Source organism: Cnephaeus nilssonii (genome assembly GCF_951640355.1).
Source record: "Cnephaeus nilssonii genome assembly, chromosome: 17".
NCBI lineage: Eukaryota > Metazoa > Chordata > Mammalia > Chiroptera > Vespertilionidae > Cnephaeus > Cnephaeus nilssonii.
In genome coordinates, this window is record NC_137088.1 from 4899099 (window position 1) to 4925749 (window position 26651).

At 54.0% G+C, this 26651-nt stretch overlaps 1 protein-coding gene across 1 annotated transcript in view; it reads right to left on the minus strand.

The window, feature by feature from the left end:
* Positions 1-26651, minus strand: part of CHL1 (cell adhesion molecule L1 like) — a gene marked incomplete at both ends in the record, with an annotated part of 100581 nt that overhangs the window by 13415 nt on the left and 60515 nt on the right. The window contains 14 exons of the mRNA XM_079795049.1: positions 215-412; positions 576-677; positions 1055-1179; positions 2729-2894; positions 3316-3482; positions 4962-5073; positions 5780-5920; positions 6623-6754; positions 11001-11096; positions 12296-12480; positions 15754-15874; positions 16552-16599; positions 17624-17794; positions 20380-20502. Of these exons, the coding sequence (XP_079651175.1) occupies positions 215-412; positions 576-677; positions 1055-1179; positions 2729-2894; positions 3316-3482; positions 4962-5073; positions 5780-5920; positions 6623-6754; positions 11001-11096; positions 12296-12480; positions 15754-15874; positions 16552-16599; positions 17624-17794; positions 20380-20502 (1887 nt within the window). The remainder of the gene's footprint in view (positions 1-214; positions 413-575; positions 678-1054; positions 1180-2728; positions 2895-3315; positions 3483-4961; positions 5074-5779; positions 5921-6622; positions 6755-11000; positions 11097-12295; positions 12481-15753; positions 15875-16551; positions 16600-17623; positions 17795-20379; positions 20503-26651) is intronic.

Here is a 26651-nt window from a genome sequence, read left to right on the forward strand (position 1 = left end):
CCGCCGGTTTCTGCTCTGTGGCCAACATTTACATCCTTCCGAAGGAGACAGTGTGATCTGAGTATCTGGTGTGTTGTTAATTTACAGAACTTTTCGAGCTCTGTCTTGGGGAAAATCTAAAGTCTAAAAGCCTAGACCACTCTAGCAATTCTTGGTCGAGGCAGACAAATGGGCCAGACTGAAGTGCTGGATGGAAACCCATGCACAGACCCACCTGCAGGAGGCGTTTCGTGGTGCTCGCTCGGCCTGCTGGGGCGGCTCCTGCCCACCTCGTTGGCGGCGATGACCCTGAACCGGTATCTCACGTAGGGCGCTAGAGGCAGCAGCACCGTGGTCTCCTCCCCGGGGACGGCCGCCAGCGCCTCCCACCGGCCCGGCTCCTCCCTGCTGCCCTCAAACTCCACGACGTACTCTGGGGAAACGGCAAAGGAGCGTGTGTGAGTCAGAGGGAGACTCACACACAGCAGCCACAGCAGCGAAGGTTGTAAAGGAGAATCCGCCAGCCGCGGTCAGACGTGGCTTTGAGGTGCGTTTTGTCGGGAGGGTAAGGAGCAGGGGTCCCAGGCCGTCCCTACCGCTGATGTTGCTGTTGTGGTTGTCCCCGGCGTCCCACGTCAGCCGCACACTCCTGTTCTGTCGTTCCGACAAGTGGAGGTTTTCGGGGGGATCCGGAACATCTGGTTGAAAACAAAAGGTAAAGGTGAGGGGAGAGCAGGTGGCCCGACTTGCCGACCCCTCACCCAGGCACCTGGCCAGCCTCCCTTCTCTCTGGGCCGCGTCCCCTCCTGGTCCCTGTCACAGGCTGAGATCTGTGCTGACCCCCCAGCATCCCCAACAGCATCACCTGCCCCCCACTGCGCCTGGCAAGGGTATGCGTGGAGGAGAAGGAATGAAGCACCAATGAACGTCTTTAAGGGAAGATGAGGAGAAAGTATTTGAAACTGGGCTACTACTTAACTGAAAATATCCAAACTAACAACCTAAGTGCAGGGGCCCAAGTAATCACTGGCTGAATGTCATCGTAACAGAGGAGGCCCCACAGCGAGCCGCTCACCGAGCACGGTCACGCGAGTCCCGTCGGCAGCGCTGTCGAGAGCTGTGTGAGCTGAGCAGGTGTAGACACCTTGGTCCTCCAGGGTGAGGTTGGAGATGGTCAGGTGGGCTCCGTCAATCAGTATCCTGCCGGGAACAGCGAGCACAGGATGAGGAAGAAAAGACCCAGAATGACAATCACAATCCTTTCAAAAATACGTATTCCTGCCCGGCCGGCGTGGCTCAGTGGTTGAGCGTCAACCCATGAACCAGGAGCTCACGGTTTGATTCCTGGTCAGGGCACATGCCCGGGTTTTGGGCTCAATCCCCAGTAGGAGGCGTGCAGGAGGCAGCAGATCAATGATACTCTCTCAGCACTGATGTTTCTATCTCTCTCTCCCTCTCTCTTCCTCTCTCTCTAAAATCAATAAAAACATATCTAAAAAAAAAACATGTATTCCCCACTGAACACCATTCGAGGAAGAGTAAACGTCACGCAATGCAAATGTGGTTAGAGAACTGTGCAGTTGGGAACCGGATGTGAAAAGCATCGCTCAAGCACACACACATCCACCCAGCACAAAGGGAGCAGTTTTACTGTATTTTGTTTTGTGTTTGGTGACCAAGCCCAGCCACGCGCAGGACGGCTCCGTGTGGACCTGTGCTGCTGGGTGTGCCTGTCTCACACCTGCCACACGTCTGAGTAACTCTCAGCCGGGTGTATGTTAGGGAACTCCACGCAGAATCAGCTGGGCCACTTCTTTCAAAGGAGCTGCTGTGGCTGCCCCGGACCATGCCCCCTCCACCCCCCGCCCTGTCCCCAACCCCCTCCCCCCTCTCCCAATGGACTCAGATAATCTCTATTTCTGACCTGCTTTCATTTCCATTTGCCCGCCCTCCACCCCTGAGCAGGCTGCCACCTGGAGTCTGACAGCAGCTAAACTGTGGGATTCATCCGACCAGCAGGGGGCAGACCAGCCCTTCTTTTCCTACATCCTCTGCCCATAGCTTCTATCATTCCTTCCACTTTGGCCACTTTGTAATCAGATCACTACACGAAAAATTGTTAAGATGAATTACAACTTTTACCATATCTATGTACTGTTAACTTAAGTATTCAAGTGTTTTCTTAAAAAATAAAGTTTCATTACATCTGAAATATGTTCACAGCAGTTTGCTCTTTAGTTGATATAAATGTGGGGAGAAAAACTGCTATAATTGAGGGGTTTTTATGTTCTTTGTTTTTCTTTAATATGTTTTTCTTATTGATTTTTTTAAAGAGAGTCAGAGGAAGGGAGATGGAGAGACAAACATCAATGAGAGAGAAACAATGATGAGAAACATCCATCAACTGCCTCCTGCACGCCCCCTACTGGGGATCAAGCCCACAGCCTGGGCATGGGGCCTGACCAGGAATCGAACAGTGAACTCCTGGTTCACAGGTCGACACTCAACCACTGCGCCAGGCCAGTTGGACTCGTCTGCATTTTTTCTGTCCCTCTGTACACAGGACGGAGGCACACACGTGTACTTCCCAAGCCTCTCCGGCAGGATTGGAATCAACGCTCAAAAATGGTTCAACCCTGTCTCTGCTGAATTGGCTCAAGCAGTGACAGGCAGCCTGGACCCACTGGTTGTCCGGTTACAGATCCAGTGTTGACCTTTCACCCCTGCGCCGGCTACCCCGCTCGCCCACCTTCCGTCCTCGGTGCCGTTGGTCTCGAAGGCGGCGCCCCCTTTGCTCCAGGTCAACCTCAGACTCGGCTTCAGCTGCGGGTCACACTCGCTCTCGCAGCGCAGCTCCAGTGTGTGCGATCGGGGGACGCGGGGGTCCCTGGGAGAGACCTGGAGCTTCGTGGCATCTGTGGCACCGAAGGAAGGAACACAGAGGTTAGGACTGCAGGACACACCCGTTCCCCGGGCCTGACAACTCCATCAGCCACAGCGTGGGCGGGATGGGGGATCCTCCGGCAGAGCCTGTCGCCGATATCCCAGCAGCACAGCGCAGTGCCGATTCCTTCCATCCGGGCCTGGGCAACTGGCGAGGTTCACGTGGGAGGGGTGACCAATAGCTTAGCGATTTCCCTGCGTCCTGGGCTCAGCGAGCAAGGAGTGTGAGCAAAGAAAGGCCTTGATGTTGTTGTTGGTTTTTTAAAAATTCAATTTAAGAAAACTCAATTTCTTGCCCTGCCGGTGTTGCTTAAATCCCATTTCATGCGGGAAAATGGAGACCTACGGGACCCGCATAAGAATTCACGGCAGGCAGAAACAGAGCAGACTCACTGCGGATGTCCAGACTGGCCGTGACTGCGGTTTTCCCCTGCGCGTTCTCCACCCAGCAGGAGTAGGCGCCCGCGTCCTCCGCCGTAGCCTCGCGAACCTGCAGGGTCCCGTTCGCGTGGACGTGGTACCGTGGGCCTTCCAGAGGCCTGGCTGCGTCTGCCTTCTGCCTGTGGACAGAGGGCAGGGGTCAGCTGGGCTGTGTGAACCGGGCACTAGCAGAGGTCGTGCGAGCTTTCCCTTCCGCGGGAGCCTCGCTGGCCTCACACAGTGTTCCCCGCTCACATTCCCCCGCCCTCCCCTCCCACGGGTGACTGACTGTCGTATCTGCCCCATCGATGGTGCCCAGGGGAGCTCAGGTCTGGGCCCCACGCTTCCGCTGTATTTGTTTAAATATGTTTTTATTGATTTTTAGAAAGAGAGTGAGGGAGAGGGAGAGAGACAAACATCAATGATGAGGGAGAATCATTGATCAGCTGGCTCCTGCACGCCCCACACTGAGGATCCAGCCCATGACCCGGCATGTGCCCTGACCAGCAATCAAACTGAGACGTCCCAGTTCATAGGCCTGAAACACACCTGCAGGGAGGGGCCCTGGATTTCTCCGCTGGTCAGACCGCCCTGCAGCTGTCCTTGGTGCTGAATAAACATTCTCTGGCTTCTAGATGGTGAACCCCTTACTGAACCATTGCTGCAGGGCCCTGGATAGGAGACTGGGAATTGAGGGACCATGACCCTCCACAACCCCTGCTGTGCTGGGGGACAATGGTCAGTGGAGACGTCACAGGCTTGGGGGTCCTTCCTGTCCTGTGGGCCTGGGTTCTGTCTACCCTGCAAACCCGAGTCATTTCCCTACATCACCATCGTCCATGCATGTGCTGCCCCAGCCTGCACACTTTCCAGCAGTAGGCTGTGGGATGAAATTTCCCAGGACACACCACTGTCTCCACCAGATTGCAAGGGCCGGGGCCTGGGCAAAATGGAAGAGGTGCCCCAAATCTCAGTGTTCAAGATCAGTAACATGTCAATGGAGTATTTTTAAAGATCAAAAACACACACTAAAAATCTGCAATGAACAACATCCCCAAATTTTAGGTAAAGACAGGCTCTGACCCACACTGGGCTGGCCCTGCTCCACCCACTCTAGTCTCAGCCCCCAGCATGTCGGAAGTGATGTGGGAACCCCTGAAACACCGCGTGTGGCCAGTGAGGCAACACGCATGTCGGTCCATGTAACAACATGGCTGGACGCATGACACCAGCAACAGAGTGACCTTAAATGCAAACCCACATTGGAGAAGTTGTCAGAGGGTTAGAATGAATGCAGGCTCGATCATTATCTAGACATGACCTCAAACAGCAATAATTCAGGGCACAGGCCCTTCGAGGCACCCGGTGTGGGACACACCCCAAGTTCATTTTTATAATCACCCCGATTCTTTGCTTTCCCCCAATCTCCCCAAATGAGCAAACCCACGGGGCTGGTCCGGGCTCCCGGGGAGGGTGGCGATTAGGGTGCTTCCCCATCTCCCCTGGGTCTGGGTACAGGTGGCAACGCGGAAACAGGGTGCCCGTCACGTGACGGAGGAGGAAACGAAGACCGACCCACGGCCGACCTTCTCTCAGGGACGCGGGACGTGGTCACCTACCAGGACACCATGGCCGGGGGCGAGGCGAAGAACTCGCAGCGCAGGAAGGCGCTGGACCCCGTCACGGCGGCGTAGCTCTCCTCGTCCTCAGTTTCTATCAGTGGACGGACATCTATTCGACAATCACGTGAACAGTTTTAACGTGCAGCTAAGAAACAACACGTGCAGACCCTGGCGACTGTAAATTGTGCTGCTATGAATGTAGGGGTGCACACATTCTTTTGAATCATTGTTTCAGGTTTCTTAGGATATATTTTCAAAAGTGGGATTGCTGGGGCCAATGGCAGTTGATTTTTAATTTTTGGAGGAGACTCCACACTGGTTCCCACAGTGGCTGCACCAGCCTGCATTCCCACCAGCTGCGCACTAGGGTTCCCTTTTCTCCACATCCTCACCAGCACTTGCTTGTTGATTTATTAATGGTAGCCACTCTGGAAGGTGTGAGGGGGTACCTCATAGTCATTCAAATTTGGGGTTACATGGGAGATACCTATAATACTCTCAACCATGATAAATTTAAAAAATAAAGAAATAACATGTGCAAACTAAATGCTCTTTATACAGCCATGGGAATGTTATGAGAATGGAACAGAGCAGAATATTAGCCCCTGTTCTTGAGTCAGGAGACTATCCAAAATGCACACACGTGTGTGAGTATAATCTTAGTAGAAAGTCTGGCGCCCACATGTCAGACAGAAGGGCTCTGCCTGCCCATGTTTTATGCGTGAAGGATTCAACGTGCTGGTGTGCGTGGCCTTGACCGCTGCGCCCTGGACCACGGCCGAGGAAGGGCCCTCTCGTGGGCGGGGGGCGCTCACCGACCACGTCGACGTTGGCGTTGGCCAGGATGGTGCCGTGCGCGTTGGAGGCCTCGCACTGGTACACGGCCGTGTGGTTGGGCTGCAGGTCCGTGAAGCTGACCTCCCCAGGGGAGACAACATCACCGGCAAATGGATTTTCTGCAGGAGATTAGAGAGTCCGTGTGAGAAACATGGGACCTAAAATATTCATGCACCGTCTATCACGCGTGTCACACAGCATGTATATTTTAAGAGCCGTTGAGGGTGAGCGATTGTCCACTGCATCTAATTCTTTAGACTTTCCCAACTTCAGCCGTGAGTTTCATTCCCAGAACCCTCCGCAGTTTGGTATTTGCCAAAACGGCGACTGCCTCAGGCTCCTCGCCTCTCCACAGCCACACCGGAGGGTAACATGCCCAGTTTCCCTTTAGCAGGCCCGTCCGGCTCTGGCCTGGACGTCACTTCTCTTATAAATTCAGGTCCTGATCCTGCCCAGCGTAATGCCCACATTCACCCACCTGGTGCCAACCCTCCAACACTGGCCCTGTCCCCACACCTTCCCTCTGTCTCCCCTCCTGCCCTCTTTGCTTTTTTAAAAAATATGATTTTTATTGATTCCAGAGAGGAAGGGAGAGGGAGAGACAGACAGAAACATCAATGGTGAGAGAGAATCATGGATGGGCTGCCTCCTGCAGGCCCCCTCCTGGGGATGGAGCCCGCACCCAGGCATGTGCTCTGACTGGGAATCAAAAAGCAACCTCCTGGTTCATAGGTCAATGCTCCACCACCACGCTGGTGGGCGTGGCCCTCCGTGTGGCCTTCCATGGCTTTCCGCCCCCGTCACCGCTGGTTGGCACTTACCCTCTATGGGGACGCCGTTGACTCGCCACCGGATGACGGGCTCGGGCTCGCCCTCCGCCTCACACAGCAGGATGCCGCTGGCCCCCGTGCTGTACACGCCACTCTGGGGTTTCTTCGTCCAGTGAGGGGGCTCTGGGAACAAAGTCACGGGCACCTCAGAGATTTATCCACATCAGAGGGTCCACCAACACCAAGGCCCGCACTTCCATGACACACCAGCAGGTGGCAGGCACAGCAGGGTTCAGGGATGTTTGCTGAGTGTTCTGTAAGGTCAGGGTGTGTGTGTGCGCGTGCACATGTGCTTGTGTATTCACGTGCCTGCATGCATGCATGTCTGCACATGTGCTTGTGTTCAGGTGTGCGCGCACTTGTGTGCATGCATGCATGGATGTGCATGTGTGTGTTCTCATTTGGTCTGTCAGCACTGATAAGAAATTGAACATACTGAAAACAGTTATCTATACTCGCTATTTCGATATTTTGCTGCACGGCATCCATCCCAACAGCAGAGCATGGGGGACGAGGCAGACGGCGCTTATGGGGTTCTGGCTGCAGCTCATTTTCAATAGCGGCAGGGAACTGAACGTGGCCGATATTGAGAAAGAAAATGTCCCGCACTTGGCGTAAGTATCTCTGAATGAATGGCTTTGCAGCATTTCACATCCGTACCAACCCCTACCCGTCTATCTAGGAAAGCACGTGGGCAGCATTCATTCCCAGAGAGTCTTTTGTAAGAGGGAGGGAAGCCTGACAGCGGCGTTTAGCTTCTGCCCTTGAAACAATGAGGAAAAGACACACTTCAATTATTTGCACCTCTGTGTGCCGAAGGCTCCGGATTACAATTCCAAGTGGAGGCTCAGGGCAGAAGGAGGCGTGTTTCTTTGGTGCAAACATGACTGTGATGCTTGTCACCTTAAGCGCATCACTGTGTCAGGAGTAAATCACAGATTTCGATGACAGTGTGAAGGTTTGGATAATCTGATTTCGAGAAAACCGCACCATTCCTGCAGGCCGCCATTCCCTTAGAGTGTCGCTGTGTATTTCCCCCAGACGACCAAATTCCCATTTTAGTCAAAAAGGGGAAGTCTTCAAAGCACATGGCTATGTAAAATGAAAAATGTCATGTACCCATCCTTCTAAAGCGAAGAAGGGAAAATGTGATTAGGTGGAAAGAAAACGCCTATAGATTTACGAGGAAAACGAAAAACATACAAGTAACCCTGGCAAGTTCAAGTTCAAGCAAGAGAAGGGCTTCGGTGTCTGTCCCACCGGTGGGGGGGGCGATGTAACTCTTACCCCAAAAGTTAAACATCCATGTTCATGATCTACAACCTGTAAATATTGAGTTTAAAATGCAATCGTCACATTATACACTGCACCTCACTCACTAAGGAGCAGGGGTTTGTTCTTTGTGTGTGTGTGTGTGTGTGTGTGTGTGTGCGCGCGCGCGCGTTTTATGGTATTTTTATTTTTTTGTCTTCTCATAAACTACATTAGAATGAACTACTTGAGTTAAAGCTCCGTGAACCTGAGAATTATCACATTTTCCACAGAAAGCTCTCAGAGCACGCCACCGCGAAGGAGACTCGGGCTGTAATGTACAGCATGGTGACGCGATTATGAACACGGTGCGGTGTGTTTGCAAGCTGCTGAGAGAGATCTCGAAGGTTCTCATCACAAGAAAGACCCTGTAACTGTGGATGGATTTGGAAGTCAATGGGGTCACCGGGGTGATTCGAGCACAATGTACACAAATATTAGTCATGACGTTGTACACTTGCAGTGACTTCATGTCAATCATATCTCAAAACATGTCAATCATATCTCAAAACATGTCAATCATATCTCAATAAAAACAGTAACATAAAGGAGATTTGGTCATAATGATGTTTCCCTCCAGCTTCACACGTAATAAAACCAGGATTCTATTTCTCTTGTCGTTGATTTTGTGGTGTCTGCCTGAATATCTGTCCCTGTCGGAGCTGAAGGGGCTGAGGCGGCACCGTGTCCAACCCTCTCACCTGCGGATGGAGGCTGAGCTTTGAGAAGTCCCCCACTGAGCGTGTCCCCAGGAAACAAGCCCCACTTCCTGTCCCTGCCTGTCCTGGGACCTGCGAACCCACCCACAGTGTGAGCAGCATCGAGAGGCCAAAGCCAACGCTGTGGGTTCTAATTCACTCTGACTCTATCCTTTGGACCGCAGAGAGGAGCTGAGCCCATTTAATCTACCCACGTCCCCGTCCTCTTCCAAACCCAGGTCCTGTCTGTCAGCTGACTCGGGGTTCTGTGTACTCACTGGGAATCCTGGCGAAACCTGCCCCTAACCTATCCTCGCAGCTCTCTGTAGGAAACTGCTTGGACCTTCTTTTTAGCTTCTCATCCCGTCTCTCCTGGAGAAGTGAGCTGGGCTTGAGGCAGGCTGGCCTGGCCATGCTGTGAGAGAGACCTGGTCGGTCCTGCTCAGAATCCTCTCGGGCCACACTGTCCTGCCCGCAGCCCAGACCGAGACCCGCCCACGGGGGTCCTACGGGAGCCCGGAGACCCTTGACCCTAACGGCCCAGGCACCTCTTCCTGCCTCCCTGGCTGGGCACAGTGAGAAAAAACACAGGGCGAGCAATTCTGAGTTGAACTGAAATGATGGACCCCAAAGATTCCCGTGAAAAAGGCCTAATATGGGGGGCAGTCATGGTGGGGGGGGTCACTAGTTCCCGTTGTCCACAATCTCCCTTTCACGTGTGGTTCGCTAAGGACCTACGCTGAGTCTGAGGGCGTCGGCGACAGGGCAGGTGAGGTGAGGCTGGGGGCCCGCCGGGATGTTTTCCAAAATCAGACCCTGCAACTCTGTTCTTGAAAGGCAAGATCTGGTGGAAAAGATTTTTTAAAGAGGCTCAAGCGAGAGAAACTCATGGTTAAAATGGGAAATTCTGAGAGAAATCCATCATCGAGTCCCATTCTTTTATCCTAAGATATAATATGGTAACTGATGCACAGGACCCATGTCGAAACGGCACCCATGTTGTCGTAATGTAATTTAAAAATATGACGACACATGTACCCGATGCTGCTGGAGACTGCGATGCAGATGTCGGGCACTGAGGATCTAATGACGGAATATAACGACTGTCGTGGGTAGAATAAGCTGCAAAACGCCCTTCTCGGGAGCTCTGGCGCCCCCGCCGAGATTTCCCTTCCCGGCAACTCATCCGTTTGGCTCAAACAAACTCATAAAAGTTCTCTACAGGTTTGAACTCTTCTTAGGTTGACATAATAAACAGGATATGTATAATAGAGAACATAATACTATGTGTGTATATCTTAATATGCCTAGCACGTGTTCCCTTACATACGTGATACATCTCCTTTACTACATGTGCAGTATTTACAAGGTGGAATCTGGAAGGAACCGTTTTGCCGAGTCAGCTTCCCGGCTGCTTTCGTTTCTGCTGATCACAGGACATGCAGCTTGCCCCCATCTTCAGACTGTTGTGGTTCAGTCACGGTGTGCTTGTGTCCGGGAGTAAAGAAGGAATCTCACATAGGGGGCAGGGGGGGGGGGGAGCCCCACACAACGCCTGCTTTCACTGAGGCAGAGGGGGCTTTCAGATGGACTCGAATTTCAAAGTTCAAGGCCGCCCTCCCCTCCCCATGTGGCCCATGTGGCCCTTTAATTTGAGTTTCTAAGCCAAAGACAAAGGGAGGGAGAGGAGGCAGGCGAAGGCAGAGGAAAGCTGAATAAAAGCAAAGCGCGCTGGCCTGCCCCTGTGCCCAATGAGGGCTGCATTTATGCGGCTTCCACACTAAAACACGGGAAGGGCTCTTGGAGGTCGCTGCCTTCGCCCTGGTCCGTGAATTTGTGAAGGGCAACCCCAAAACACAACAAGGCAGTTGGTGGTGCCTCATTAAGGGGAAAGGATTAAGTGTCCCCAATAAAAACATGATTTGCATCTCAATAGAGCTCCTGGCTGGTTTATGAATGGTGGGACAGTCTGTGCAGAAAACCTGTATTCCTTTGCAGTCCTCTAGGCCACAGGGCAAAGGGGATAATTTATTCTACACCCTTGACTTCCCTTTCTTTTTTCTTTTTTCTTTCTTTCTTTTTTTTTGCAACCCTTGCAATTCTTTTGAAAGCTTGCCTTCCAGCCGGGAAACCTCAGCCAGATTGCTAAAGTGTGCAGCTCCCGCAGCCAAGCCCGCCATCTGGAGGGGTTTGCAGGAGTCAGCAGCTCCAGGGCCAGCGGCAGCTATGGGCCGGCCTGGGTCCCGGTGCTGGTGCTGGTGCTGGGGCCGAGGCGGGGTCCCGGAAAACAGCCCTGCTGCCCGGCACAGCCAAGCCATCCAGAAACGCCCAGGAGGACTAACACCACAGGTAACAGACACCTCTCAAACGCCTCCTCTCCGAACGATCCAAGTCCCCGGTTGCAGCCTGTGTTCTCGTGTGTGCACAGCAATGGCTTCTCCCGTCTGGTTTGGCGGCTGTTGGACAAGAACGTTATGTTCCCAGCCGTGGGTCCGGGTCCTCCTCACCCAGCGAGTCACCCAGTGGGAGAGGCCTGGGGAACACGGGTTCCCCGCAGACAGCAGCCTGGCTAAGCCGTGGTGATACCCTCTGTGTGTGTGGTGGGGAGGGGGGAACGTGTTTCTCCATCTTCCTTTTCCCCAGTAACTGGAATGGGGGTTGGGGGGACGGCCTGGACCTAGGGGTTCCCTGCGCAAACTGAAGCTTGAAAGGTAAACTCTATTGGAATACAAATGGGAGCCCCGAAGGGAACAGGTCCCCTCATCACGAGGCCCACACGGTGCGACACGGTGAAAGCCGGTGATCATCCCATGGGCTCGGCCAGCACAGTCCACCGCCCACGTACAGGTGACCTGGGTGTGGTCCCGCCCAGGGAGGAAGCCTGCTTCAATCAGATTCCCAGGTGACGAGGGAGCCTCCCCTCCCCCCAGCAGGCACGGCCCCGGTATCTACATTTGGGGCGCCCTTTTTAAACGATGGCTTCATTGCCCAATTACATCTGTCCCACCACACACAACGGCCCCCCTGCTGCTGACCAAAGGCCTGGGTTCACAGAGCGAACCTCACTGTAACAGGCGGGTGTGCACCTGTGGGTAGAGAGTTCGTCTTTCTGCCACAGCCTGGTCCTCGTTCCCCATGACTAACCTAGAGCATATCCTCTGGATGCGGACGGGACAACAGCGTGTCTGCCTCGCTCATCTCAAGGGGGAAGAGCAGGTTCAGAAAGTGGAGGGGACACGTGGCGGACACGGCGAGCTAGTGATGGGGCTGGAAGCACGGCCGCGCTCTCCTGGATTCATCCTGACCCTCCTTCCATCTCAGAGCTCACCGCTCTGAGCTCCGACCTCAGGCAGTGTCACCGGCACATTCATATAAACGTTTTTTCTCACAGTTCGAGGCCAGGAGGCCAGATTGAAGGACTCTGTGAGCGAGTCCCGGAGGCCTCTGACTGAATCCCTGCTGTGACATCCTTCGTCACTGTCCCCTCCCTGTGGTTGGTGGTGAGTGACAGACCAGGGGGTGACATGACTCCCAGAGCCCGCTCCGCAGTCCCCGTGGATCAGTTACTGCCGTAACACACCTGCTGTGCCGGGGAAGGTGCGCCACATCCCCGCTAAACAGAAGAAAAAGTGAATCGCGTGGGTGGCCAACGTACCTTCTACGGTGACGTGGAAATCGTGCGTGGCCACGCCCAGGAAGTTGCTGGCCGTGCAGCGGTAATTCCCTTTGTCCTGGTAGGAGACGTTCTCTATCTTCAACATCTTGCCGTAATTTTCTTTCGTTTCTCTTCCTTTTGGTAAATCACCACCCACTTTCTCCCAGTCGACCTGTGGTGTTGGCCTGAAAAACAATCAGGAAGTGATACATGGCTTTAAATGGGCAAAGGAAACGTAAAGAGCCCCACGGGACACACCCTCATCGCGTGGCTTTCCTGCGTGCCCTCAGAGTCCCACCGAGGGACGCCCGTTCGCATTGCCGGGGCCCAGACCTGCCCACACCACCACCAGGGTGAACGTGGGGGCTGGCTCAGGCCTCCGCCCTCAGCACCTCCTCCAACAGTCTCCTCCTCAGACCCTTCCTCCTGGGAAAGGGGCTCGCTGCAGGGAAGGGCTGGACTGTGGGTGTGGCAGGTGAAGGATGGACAACTGGACGCCTAGACATATCCTATATAATAAAGAGCTAATATGAAATTAGACCGAACAGCAGAATGACTGTTCAGATGACCTTCCAGATGACCGTCCACATGAAGCCGGGGCTGTGAGGGCTGGCCGAGGCTGTGAGGAGCTGCGAGGGCTGAGCCCCTTACACGAATTTCGTGCATTGGGCCTCTAGTGGCAAGAGATGTGTCAGGTGTGAGATCTCCCTGTGAGCGAATGTAAGTGGCCAGAAATAACAGTCCCTTCCCTGTATGAGTTTGAACACAAGATAAAGGAGGACCCAGCAGCCGGCCGAGGGGAGCCCCGAGATACTGCAGACAATGTCCCAGGTGATTCAGCCGAGGGCTGGCTGCAGACCTGAGTCCCCTCCCTCCCCCGCCCCCACCAACACGGGCAAGGCTGAGAGCACACAGCCCACAGGGGCCGCACGAGTGCATTCGCCACGGGCCTTGGAGCTCACGGCCTAACAGGTGCTTCGCCCGAGTCTCCGAATGGCTGTTTCCCACCCCATCTGTCAACATGGAGATGCGCCAAGTCACAGCCTGCTTGGACCGCGGTGCCCCCAGCCCGGAGCCCTCACAAGCCCAGGCTTTGGCAGTGCCAGCCCTCCCTTTCTGCCCGTCCTGGAAATTAGTCTAATCCTCTAATCCCCATCCTGGAAGACAGAGGGGAAGGCGTGGGAGTGTCAGGCCATGACGGGGAAGCATCTTTCCTCAGGGGTGCAGCCACACCTCCGCAGCTCGGCAGCTATATTCTCGCCAAATCGTTTTCTTGCTCTTTTCTATTTAATTGAAGGAAGGTGTACTGACAGCGTTTGAGCATGGAAGAGTTGAGGGAAAATACAGAGTGTGCCCCCCAAAATGTATACACACGTAACAGCTGATAGCTCAACCGCTGCTTCTTCCTTTCCAGATTTAACCCATTGGGGATGTAACTCTTCCAAGAGTGTATACTCTTTAGGGGACATTGTTTAACCTCCTTATTCTGTGAGAAGGTGAAAGGTCAGGTTGGGCACCAGCGTCCCTGCCGAATTTCCTGTCTCATGATTACTACCCACAGGTGGAAACTTCTCCTACATATCCTCCGATTCAGAGACAACCCATCCCTTGACTGCACGGAGCAGCTCCTTGGGTTGAAAAGTGCAGAAACAAGTTAAACATCGAGGTGGCTCTGATTCTGGAGACAGACAGGAGAGGGGACTCCAGGTCTCGGGGCTCCCCTCCCCTTCCCTGCCCCGGGGACATGGAGAAATCCAGCCGACACGTGGTGTGCGAGACGCCGTGCCTGACACAGGAGACCAGGTGGGTGTCCAGAGATGATTGGTGACTGCAGAGGGCGTGGTTTAAAGCTCCTGAGGAAGGTGAATGTGCAGCTCTCTACAATCCCCACAGCATGCCCCCTGCATCTGAAACGACCCAACGGGCTCCGGGAACACCCCAGCACCAGGAGGCAGGGCCGTGTCAGGGAAATCGATGCACCAAGGCCCCGGGTCCCGGGACAACACGTTTCTGTCCTTCCTGCCGATTCCTCCTGGGGCTGCATGTTCTCCACAGCACGGGCAGCACTACTGTGATTCTGAAAGCAGCCACGCACCACCAGCCCCCCAGGAGGAAGACCATGGCCTTGTGGGAAATAGGGAGGAAGGGCTGCTGAAATGTCGCCGGGCCCAGAGGGCCAACGGGCACGGTGACGAATCCTGAAAGAAGGTGACTTCTCCCACGACAAGCTCCTGCGATCAAACCACAGGGCAGTGGCTCCCACATGGTTCCCAGTGGCCTGACGCACCCACCTTCTCACACAACAGAGACCAGCTTCCGGAACAGGCCAGGCCAGGGCACCTGTGAGTCACGTGCCTCAACACCCTTGGGCGGTTTAGGACCGACAAGTGACCTGGCGGTGTTGGCCTGATGGAAAGTGGCATTTACAAAGCTTAGGCTGTCACTCCATGGAAACGTGCCCCTGAAGTCTGATGTAAAACCACTCACTGGGAATGTACACTGAGCTATGGGTGACCACGACTTCCAAACTCCACGTCCCGCCCCGCTGACCACCGCCCAGCGACGGGGGGGCGGGGGGTGGGGGGACTCAGCTCGCAGATGAGGAAGGAACTCGGGTGCTGGGCCTGCTTCTCCCGGAGGCTGGCAGAGGCGGGCAGCACAGACAGGCGGAGGCCGGAGAAAGGCCACCTGCCTGCCCACGTGTTAGAGAAGACGGGCCTTGTTCACAAGGACTTAGGAAGGTTACTCGATAAACGCAATAATTCCAAAATGTGGTGACGGTGGAACCTGTTGCCTTTTGGCAGTGGACATGCAATGCTACATACAGCTCACGTATCATGGAAACGCACACTGGAAACCGGTATGATCCAATTAACCAAGATCGCGCCCCAGAGTGAATTAAACAGAAGATGTGACAGGTGAAGGACCGCATGCTTTCCTGGGGGGTTGGAAACGTGTGTTTTGGGTGTTTTTTTCTCAGATAAAGTCCAGGGAATTCTAGGCTCACGTGAAGCTGTCTTAACTTATGTGGACAGGCCCCTCTCGTGCCACGGGAAGCAGGGGACAGGAGAGGCAGATGGGGTCCTGGGAACCTGATGGGGAACCTGATGAGGAGCTGGAGGGACAGGGCCAGCCCGGGACCAGGACCTGTCCCCGCCTCCGCGGCTGCCGGCTCCAGCCTGGGCCCTCGGGGTGGCACCCACTGACTGAGCAAAGGGGCCTTCTGTCACCGTCACCCCGTCCTCCCTCCCACACTGACAGGGGGAGCGGCTTATAGGTCAATCCCAGGGCCAGCCCGAAGTCTGGATGGTGGAGTGACAGTTACTCCCTCCAGACATGTACGCACTCATGCTCTTTAAAAAGGCAATGGTTGAGAATGGGTGTGCAGGCGCGCCTCAATGGGCATCGTATTCCTGACACAGCGGACGGATGGACGGTCGGACGGGACAGGTACTCACAGGCCTTCGGCGAAGCACTCCAGCACCAGGGTGTCCCCCCGGAGGACGGTGACCGCGGACTCGGGGCCCCTCGCGGCCGGAGGCAGCAGCAGGCTGGGCTTCCTCTGCTTGATGGAATTTGCTGGAGGGAGAAGAACAGTCTCCTGTTTTTCCCGGGCTCCGAGAGTGACCGTCCTCAGGACAGACTTAACCCGAAGCCTCTGTGGGTGCGAGCGTGTGGACAGACACAGACACACCTCCCGCATCTGGTGTGTCTCCACTGAGACGCCCTCCTGCACGCGGCCGGGCACCCCACCCCCACCCCGGGGAGCAAGGTGAGTGAGGCAGAGGAGGAACCTGTCCTGGCCATGCCTCGGGTCCAGGATTCAAACAGGCGGAGAGCTCATTCTTAATGGAAGCCCTTCAGTTCCCTGACGTCTGGTTCTATGGTCTACACGTGAGTCGTGCCCGGCCCCATTCGGTAACTCTGTGTGTCTCTGTGTCTGTGTTTTTCATGTAAACATGTAAACCAGGACGAGGAGCCAAGGGCCTTTGGGTATTTATAACATCATTAGCGGGCCACACAAAATTATCGACTTAAAAATTAGCCTGCTGTATTTGGTCTAACATCTAATTCACTCACCCCTAATATATTTAAGGGGGGTAATAGACACCTCTATGTTAAGGGATCTTCCTTACCGTGAATATTAGTGTTTTAATAAACTCACAAAGGAATCAAAGGACAAATTCAAATTGTGAGACGGCAACGAGCTACGACGCTGAGAATAACTGCCAACACGCTACGCATGACCGACTTACCCTCGGAGCCGGTTGCTGTGGATGAACCCGAGTCATTAGCATGCTTTACTGAAATGAAAAAATGGAAGAAAAAACTCACAAACACAGTGGTGGGTGTGGATGCCAATAGAGAATGAAGAGTCACATTTCTTCCTGAGAAAAATCACAGCGTGAGGCTTGGCATGCTTCACTAGAGCACCGTCTTTAGGGAAACAGTGGGAGGAACATTCGTACGGAGCTTAACCTTGAACTATCACAGGCGAATCCAGGTGGGCGGACACAAATGGCAGCTCCAGGGAGGAGAGCGGAGGCTGCCAAGGACGCTGTAGCGGAGCCCTGGCATCATGCACCACACATAACGATGAAGCAAGTCACCCACCACATTAGACAATGAGATGGCCATGCCCACCCGACGCTAGCAGAGCCGATGGTCCTCCCTCGGAACCTACGGGTCTTTCTTCCCTAACGATGCTTTCCCATTTGGCACCCGGACTGGAGTGGGGGAGAGAAGCAATTCAAATAACCTTGTCAATTTCGGAAAGACAGAAAAAATTATGTGATAAGCATTGTAATGGTGCCCGGCCGATGGGCTCAGTGGTTGAGCTTCAAACTCTTGAACCAGGAGGTTGCAGGCTCGATTCCCAGTCAGAGTACCTCCCTGGGTTGCGGGCTCCATCCCCAATAGGAGGCAGGCAACGAATGATTCTCTCTAACCATTGATGTTTCTCTCTCTCTCCCTTCCTCTCTGAAATCAATAAAAAAGAAAACAAAACTAAATTTATTTTAGAAATGTGTAATATTGCTCCTCTTTTAGTTTTGACTGTTGGGCTTTCCCATCTTTCCAGCCTGCTGGTTTATCCCGGAAATCAAAGCCCGACGCGTGCTTGGGAGACCCTGGAATGTCCTGTATGCTGGCCCACTGGCGTGGTGTTCAGAGACAGAGCCGGGCAGCTGCAGGGGCAGGTGTCTCCTGTCGGGGGACCTCCCTGGGGTCAAACTAAACAACCCGGCTCTCGCTGGCATCGGCTGGAATGAGATTACAGACAAGTCTGTGTTCAGCGTCCGCGACAGAGGGTACGTTATCTGGACTTACAACTGTTGACTGTCAGCTTCATGGGCATTTTCTGCACGATGGTCCTCAGCCTGGGGAAGGCGGCGAAGCAGCAGTAGTCATTCCGGCTGTCATGCTCCTCCACGTTCGCAAAGTACAGGTCCCCCTCCTGGCTCATGTACACTCTCTCGTCCTGCTGGATGTGCTCCAGTTCTGGAAAGGAATATGTCGTTAAAAGGGCAACAGTCCTGCCCCAGCCAGTGTGGTTCAGTGGGCTGGAGTGTCATCCTGTGCACTGAGAGGCTGCAGGTTCGACTGCAGGTCAGGACATATGCCCAGGTGGCAAGTTTGATCCCTGATCAGGGCGCATGTGGGAGGCAACCAATTGATATTTCACTCTCTCTAAAATCAATAAAATCCTGCCTCAGGTGAGGATTATAAATAAACTAGTGATCCAGTGCACGAAATTTGTGCACAATTAAAAGGGGATTAATTAGAGGAAATAATTTAATATTGCTATTTGCCCTTTCTCTGTAATAGAAGTATCAGAGATGAAAGAAATTTAGTAAAATGTATATGAAAACCTTCCTCCTGTCAGAGTCTGGGGCTCACTATGGGACCCAAAGTCAAGTCCCCGCCCACCCACATGCACCTCAAAATTGCATGAGACCCAGACCCGGCTGCCCCCGCCCCCCGCATTGGGTTAGATCCAGACCTGACCAGTCCCACCCTTGTCAAGCCCTGCCGGGCAGGGGGCGTAGCCTCAGGTCCCCTGGCCCAGTGCCAGGATGGGGGGCGTGGCCTGAGGTCCCCCAGCCCAGACCGAGGTGGGGGACGTGCCTTGAGCTCCCCTGTCAAGCCCCGCTGGGTGGAGGGGCATGGCCTGAGGTCCCCCGTCAAGCCCTGCCAGGCGGGGGGCAGGGGCACAGCCTCAGGTCCCCCGGCCCAGCACCGGAAGGGGGGCCCAGCCTCAGGTCCCCTGTGAAGCCCCACCAGCAGGAGGGCACAGCCTCAGATGCCCCATCAAGCCCCACTGGGCAGGGGTGCAGCCTGAGTTCCCCCGACCCAGCACTGGGGGTGCACCGTGAGGTCCCCCATCAAGCCCTGCCAGGTGGGGGGTGTGGCCTGAAGTCCCCTGTCAAGCCCCACCTGGTGGGGGGCTCTGCCTGACATCCCCCAGCCTGGCGCTGGGGCAGGGGGAGCAGCCTGAGGTCCCGTAGCCCAGCACCAGGACGGGAAGCGCACCTTGAGGTCCCTCGTCAAGCCCTGACAGGTGGGGGATGTGGCCTGAGTTCCCCTGTCAAGCCCCATGGGGGCGGGGGAGGGCGTAGCTTCAGGTCCCTGCTGATTGCTTAAGGCTCCTTATGGGAACTTGGCCTCAGCTGTGGGTGCAGCCATCTCTGTGATGGACTGATGGTCAATTAGCATATTCTCTCTTTATTAGATAGGATAATCTCATCTCTCTTTTCTTTTCTCAGCTTCTTGCTTTTCCATTATTTCACTGCATGTGGCAGGTGAAACATTACTAAAACAGAAATATAACACTATCCGGTGAGGCTCAGTAGTTGAGCAGTGACCTAGGAACCAGGAGGTCACATTTCAATTCCCGGTCAGGGCACATGCCCAGGTTGTGGGCTCGATTCCCAGAAGGGGACATGCAGGAGGCAGCTGATCAATGATTCTCTATCATCATTGATGTTTTTGTTGTTTTTTTTTCTCTCTCTCTTCTTCTCTGAAATCAATAAAAATATTTTTTTAACAAAAGAAATATAATGCTCACAGCAGACACCAGTTGTGCTGGGTCCTGACATGGGTGCTGTCCCAAAGGTGAGTGAGTGGGTGCTGTCAAAGGTGAGTGAGTGGGTGCTGTCAAAGGTGAGTGAGTGGGTGCTGTCAAAGGTGAGTGAGTGGGTGCTGTCCCAAAGGTGAGTGGGAGCTGTCAAAGGTGAGTGAGTGGGTGCTGTCAAAGGAGAGTGAGTGGGTGCTGTCAAAGGTGAGTGGGTGGGTGCTGTCAAAGGTGAGTGGGTGCTGTCAAAGGTGAGTGAGTGGGAGCTGTGAAAGGTGAGTGGGTGGGTGCTGTCAAAGGAGAGTGAGTGGGTGCTGTCAAAGGTGAGTGGGTGGGTGCTGTCAAAGGTGAGTGAGTGGGTGCTGTCCCAAAGGTGAGTGGGAGCTGTCAAAGGTGAGTGAGTGGATGCTGTCAAAGGTGAGTGGGTGGGTGCTGTCAAAGGTGAGTGAGTGGGTGCTGTCAAAGGAGAGTGAGTGGGTGCTGTCAAAGGTGAGTGAGTGGGAGCTGTCAAAGGTGAGTGGGTGGGTGCTGTCAAAGGAGAGTGAGTGGGTGCTGTCAAAGGTGAGTGGGTGGGTGCTGTCAAAGGTGAGTGGGTGGGTGCTGTCAAAGGTGAGTGAGTGGGTGCTGTCCCAAAGGTGAGTGGGAGCTGTCAAAGGTGAGTGAGTGGATGCTGTCAAAGGTGAGTGAGTGGGTGCTGTCAAAGGTGAGTGAGTGGGTGCTGTCAAAGGTAGGCAGGTTGTGGGCACAGGGAGGACCTTCCTCACAGATGCACCTCGTCCTATCACTGGCCTGCACGCTCTTCAGATGTGACAAGATTAAGGGATCTGTTTGGTGGTTTTCTAGTGTTTTCATGGACACCCTGAAGTGTGTATTTAAAACTTGGAGCAAACTCCAGGCGATAGTTTCTAACTGTGTTTGACTCCACAGTGATAACCTGCTATTATTATTATTTTTTTATCTTCAGCTCCAGTGTGTCACCTCACATGCATGGGGCTGGACAGACCTCACTCACCAATGTTCATCCAGTAGATGTGCAGCGGGGGCAGCCCCGTGGGCGGGTTGCAGGGCAGGACCAGGGGGTCTCCCTCCTCCACTTCAAGGGGCTCGATCTTTTCTTTGGGGAATTTTGGAACATCTGGTATAAAAAAAGTCATTTCAAGACATTGTTAAAGTTAACTTTCAGCGGCACAAGTAATACTTTGATGCATTCTTCTTTCACAAAATTAGAGCATTCTAAATAAATTCAGCACCCCCATCTTGGCTCTCCGATCTCCCCTGTAGAGAGAGATGCTGGTGGGAACCTGGCTGCGTCCTTACACACGTTTCCAACTACCTGTGCACGTGGGGACTGCCCACCAGACATTTTCGCGGGGACGTGGATCTGGCCACAGCACGCCCCTGCGTGCGTCTGCACCGAGTGGGAGCGCCCAGCCTCAGGCTCTGTGCATGTGAGACGCCGAGAGACGTAGCCCTTCTGCAAACATCGCGACTTCTCTCCCGCAGACACATGCTCCCTGGCTCTACGGTGACGCCTGTGCATGTGGCTGGCGCGTGCTCCGTTCAGAGCGTGACCACGCGGAAGAAGGGGTTCCCAGCCCACAGGGGTGGGGGGAATGGCACACCTGCCTGTGAGGCGGAACGTGACCACGGCACGGGGCAGAGAGCCTGCCCGTGGGAGCCGCTCCGAGTAAAAGGGACTTCGAATGAGGGGCGCAGCGTAGAATAGGGGCCCCTGTGAGAGTCCAGCTTGTGCTTCCTCCTGGGGGGACGCTCCCTGAGAGCGAGGCAGTTACACAGACGCGCAGTCACAGCCCTGCCGGACTCCACACCAACACCAACACCAAGGCCAAGGCCAAGGCCAAGGCCAACGCTGGGATCTCTGTGAAGGTCTTTACAAAACAGCCCTAAGAACACTCAGCACGTGTTCGGCTGGACCTTGTGTTGGCACCTTTGAACCTGTGGGGGGACCTGCGTTGGGGACTCACCCAGCTCTCACGGGGCGGAAGGGCCTCGGGAAGGATTCCTCACCCTGGAGGAGTGGGATGGGCTAGGGTTCCCCTGCCCTGCGCTCCCTTCCTCAGGGCTGGTCACGGAGGTGGCGGGCACTCTCTGAAGCCGGAGACACGCTCACTCACTGAAAAGTTTTTCCCGCTGGAGGAGCTCCGTGCATTTCCCCGGTGCCCCCCTCTGGCTGGGGGAATGTGAGGACATTTCTCTGATGCCGCACCAGCTGCAGGAACTGCTTTTCTCACAGCCAGGACCTTTCCCAGCGCAGCCTTCAGGGGGCAGGGTCTTCCTCCACAGCCTTGGCCACTGGGGAAGGCGGGTTCCCTCCCGGTCACTTCCTTCCAGCACAGGTCTCCCTGCAGGTCTGGGCAGGCACCTGGAATGGCAGCCACCTGGGATCCTGCTTCTGCTCCGGGTAGCTTTCCATCCCCATCAAGGTCAAAGGCAGGAGCCTGCTCAGTCGCCCCCAGGCTCAGGCGCTGCGGGGAGTAACAGCGTCACCTACCTGTGGGCGGCAGCTCTGACTGAGCAGGTGCCCGCGGGTCCCTGGGCAGGAAGTCCAGCTCTCTGAGCCCAGCCTAGTGACTTCCAGACTGTCCCTCCCTGAGCTCCAAATCCCCACCCCTCGCTCAGTGTTCCGTGCCGACGCCCAGCCTTCGTGGCGCTGAAGGTCGCAGGGCCGCCGGGGAGCTATGGGATCTGCTGATCCTCAGACACGAGGGCCGGCCAAGAGAGGGAAATCCAGGTCCAGAAATGCAAGGAGCAAGCAGTTCTGACTGTAACAAGCAGACGCCACAGGCCCACCGGAATGCGCACTTCCCAGGGGACACCCACTGCAAAGCAGGACTAATAAGACGCAGAAAGCCCTAATTAAAGAATCGCCCCTCCGAGCACTCAGAAACCTAACGATTCCCACAGAGCGCACAGCCAGGGAGCCTGCATTAATCAAACCTAGCTTATAAAGCTCCAATTCTGGAGATGTCAATAGTGTAATTCAACTGGCTGCCAAGGCACCAATAATAAAACACAAAGTAAAGTGAAAAGTGTAAGTCCGCCAAACCTTTTATTCCGGGGCAGAAGTCTCCGGAACAGCTTTTGGCCAAAGATGAAATTAGTATCTGGAGGGAGGGGGGAATATTTACATGTGGAATAATTTAAGGTCTGAGAATCGGTATTATGAAGGACATTCATTTGTTGGTTGTTTGGGATTATTTTTTAGGTCTTACTGTTTAACTTTGAAGCCGTTTCGCGAGCTTGATGCCGGCTGCGAAGCAAACGCTGAGGAACTTAATTACCAGAACTCACCAGCAGGCAGGACGTCGGCTTTACTCCAACGGAGGCGTGGCTCCTGTTTAAAAGGAACCCTCACCGGTGACTTTGGCTAATTGTGTTTCTCTGGTGACAAACATCAGCAAGGCCGAGTTTGGACACAGGCAACACTGTCTGAGGCAAATTTACAAACACTCATTTTTCTTCTGGGCTCCAGCTTGCCGACTCATTTCAGAGGAACAGTCCATCATCACGCAGAACAGCCTCCTTCCTGCAGCCTCGGAGAGCCGGGCCCTGACCGGGGATGCTCCCTGGGCGGAGGCTTGGAACCCCCACCCGCAGAGCAGAGAGCTGCAGGACACCCAGCCCTTCCCGCACCTGCTCGCTCCTCCTCTCCAAGTGGCTCCCACATTTATTCTTCAGCAGAAGGATGCACTTCAGGTAACCGCTCCGAGGGTAGAGGGTCCTGAAAACCCAGCCAGAATCGGCGTGGGACACTTTCCCAGAGACCAGTGAGCTGCGCCCTGTGCCGCGTCAGCACAGCCAAGGGTTCTGCGAGCCTGAAGGAGGGCCGGCGAAGGATGAAGAAAAGACAGACAAAGAGAATAAGCTGGGTCTAGGTGGATCTTCTGTGCCTGCCTGAGGCCACAGAACAGATCCAGACTGCAAGCTGATGGTTTATTTTATAGCCAGAGGTAAACAAGGTAGTGGTCACCATAGTTACAATGTTCTTGTGAGTTTCACTTGTTTTGGCAGCACTTGCTGCACCTCCCACAGCCCATTAGGTACCCAGGAAAGATCTAGGGAGCAGTCACAAGATCAAGCTTAATTATGCTTGTAGAGGGCTGTGCCCTCCAAGCTGGGACTTGTTTGCGACTTTGCCAGCAGGTCAGTCCGAGGCTTAACCCTATAACCGCTCCCTACAGCACCCCAGTCTTCTTATCAGAGAGACCAACGCAGCAAACCCACAAAAGCAAACCTTCCTGGCTCTCGAGGTGCGGGAGGGCTCTAAAACCCACCATCCACTCTCAGCACCTCACACAGTGAAAGCTACGGCTTTGCGCCTGAAACGCCGGAGACGCCTGAGAAACACTCATCTGTAGGCTGCCCTGTAGGATGAACCGAGCCCTCATACTAACACTCCTTGGCAACGGGGCTTCGTCCCTTTCTCCTTTTCTCCGGCACCCTAGCGTCCTAAGGGTCATCGCTATGGGATCCTTGGAAGGGGGACTAGAAGTTTCTGGGGAAAGAGACTATGAGACCTAAGCTGCATAGTCCCCCCTGGCCATTTGCCTCACCGTAGGTAGAGTCACCAGGCCCTGGCCGGTACGGCTGTTGGTTGGGCATGTCCTGATTCCTTGTTGGGGCAGGTGCCTGGGTCGTGGGCTCGGTCCTTGGTGGGGATCATGCAGGAGGCCGCTGATCAGTGTTCTGCTCTCACATCAATGTTTCTCTCTCTTTCTCTCCCTCCCTCTCCCTTCCGCTTTTCTCTCTAAAAATCGGTGAAAAAAGCATTAGAAAAAAAAAAAAGAGTTGTCAGGGAGAGTTAACACCACTAGTCACACTAAGTAACCAGTCCAATGACATGTCCTGGGGACTTAGCCCCCAGGCACGGACTCTGCAGAGGGTCCTTCCTGGGACTCGAGGATCAAGTCAGGCCCTGAGTCTGATACCCGACGGTCAGGTGCCTTCGACAAGGCGGACGGCGCCTTCAGCTCACGGAGAGGATGCTGCCCACAAGAGGGGGCACAGGCGGCCCTGGTAGCATAGGACTGTGCGCACACACCCTGGAGCCGCTGCCAGGGCCACGCTCTGACTTCCCCAAGCACCACGTGACCAGAACCTGCTCCCTAATGTGCTCCTGTGTCTCATTCATAAAGTGGCACCGCACTGACCCCTCATCCATTGGTGTGGTCAGAGTTTAAAGAAACCACTTCGCATAAATTAAAACAGTGTTGGCACTTAAAGGTTTGGCTCAGCAGATAGAGCATCAGCCTGAGGATCCAAAGGATCCCAGGTTCGATTCCAGTCAAGGGCATGTACCTTAGTTGCAGGCTCCTCCCCGGCCTGGGCCCTGGTCGGGGCACGTGCAGGAGGCAACTAATCAATGTGTTTCTCTCACATCGATATTTCTCTCTGTCTTTCCCTCTCTCTTCCACTCTCCCTAAAAATTTTTCAATGGAAATATCCTTGGGTGAGGATTAACAACAACAAAAATCACTAGACATGCAGTGGGTCTTGCTCAGGGGTGCTCCCCCCGCCCCCCTGCGATGTTCACCCCATCATGAGGGCAGACACACGGGCCACGGGGGGTTGGGGGGGCCGGACCCTCTTCTCCTGCGTGAGCTTCTGTGATGTCTGTGAATATTTGGGATTAACTTCTTCAGAGGAGGCGGGAAGGGGCCAGAATCATTGTGTAGAAAGGTTTGTTTGTAGGGACAACAATGAGATTTCCAGCTAATGTGCTCACGTTGGAACTTAGGTGGCTATAGCCTTCGAGGTGACGGATGAAAACTTTAAAACATGAGAGAGATACACGATAAAGCTCAAATCACAAAGACCCTGTTAATATCAAAGGAATCCAATCTCTGCCGCTTTAGAAAAGACTCGATGAAGGTGTGGAAAGCCCCGCCTGGTCTCTGATGTGTGAATCCCCTGGGAGCCGGGCTTGGGGTCCTCTTCAAAATACAAATGATCACAGAACATGGCCAGGTGATGAAGTCATTTCAGAAGAGACGGAACACGATGCGTCAGAAACTAATTTATTTTTCTCTCTTCTGAGCAGCAGAAACACGAAGCAATTACCCACCGCTCAGCTCAACTCTGAGCGCGGCTCTTAATGACCATGCCAGCGGGTTCCGGCCAGAATCTCCGCACATTGTTCAGGTCTTGGCTCCGTCGGCTTCGAGAGCCAGAGAACATGTTGGTAAAACCCTTTCATGGAGAATCGTAGGCAAGAATGTGCCGTTTCTCTCTCTGCACCAGGTCTAGCTGCTGCTTTTGCCTTTGTGTTTCCATAGCAACCATCAGAATTCAGGGTAGGGACCAGCCGATGCCATGTCTTCTACAGGGATTTTTAATAACCTCTCTCTGCCTCTCTCTTTCTCATCTTATTTCAGCTAATTGATTTCAGATGGATGATAGATAGGTGGGTAGACAGATAGAAGATAGATAGATAGATAGATAGATAGATAGATAGATAGATAGATTGATAGATGATGGATGGATCGATCTAGTTTTATCATCCTCAACCACAATTTCCATGGCGACAATTTCTGATCCAGAATTCATTAACACTTCCGACTGAATGTCACTTCAAACCCAAACTCTTAAGGTCATTTCCAAGTTTATGTGTCACTGCTCTGCCCATGACTATGCTACAAAGTTTAGCCTGCCAGCTCAGTAAGGTTAATTCCAACAAATCGGCATCCTGCATGCTTATTCACTTCACGTACACGAAAGGGCCCTTGGTAAAGCAAACGTAAGTGATAACGAGAAGGAAAGAGATACCAGGAACACTCTTTCAGCCACCACGCCTTACACAAAAACCATAATCCTGCCACGACCTCTCTGCTGTCCCCCCTCATTCCAGGAGAGATCATTACTCCCCTGCGTTTTATTTTTATAGATCGCTTGTTTTTCACTACATGTTTGCACTATAAGTTTCACACAAAATGATACCCCCAAACAATATTTCATGTTGATATATGTTTGAACTCCCATAAATGAGATCACAGTGTCTGTGTGTTCAACATATTCCCAAGGCTCCTCAGTCTTCACTGCTGGGCTGTATTTTTGTCTGATTATACTACAACTAGAGGCCGGTTGCACGATATTCGTGCAAGAATAAGGCCTTCCTTCCCCTGGCTTCACTCCCAGCCGCCCAGGAGCCAGCAAGTCCTCGCTTCTGTCCGGAGCACCGCTCCTGTAGCTCCCTCTGCCGCGCCCCCTTCCCCTCATAGCAGGCATCCCGCCCCTCCCAGCCACTCCACACCTGCATATGCAAAT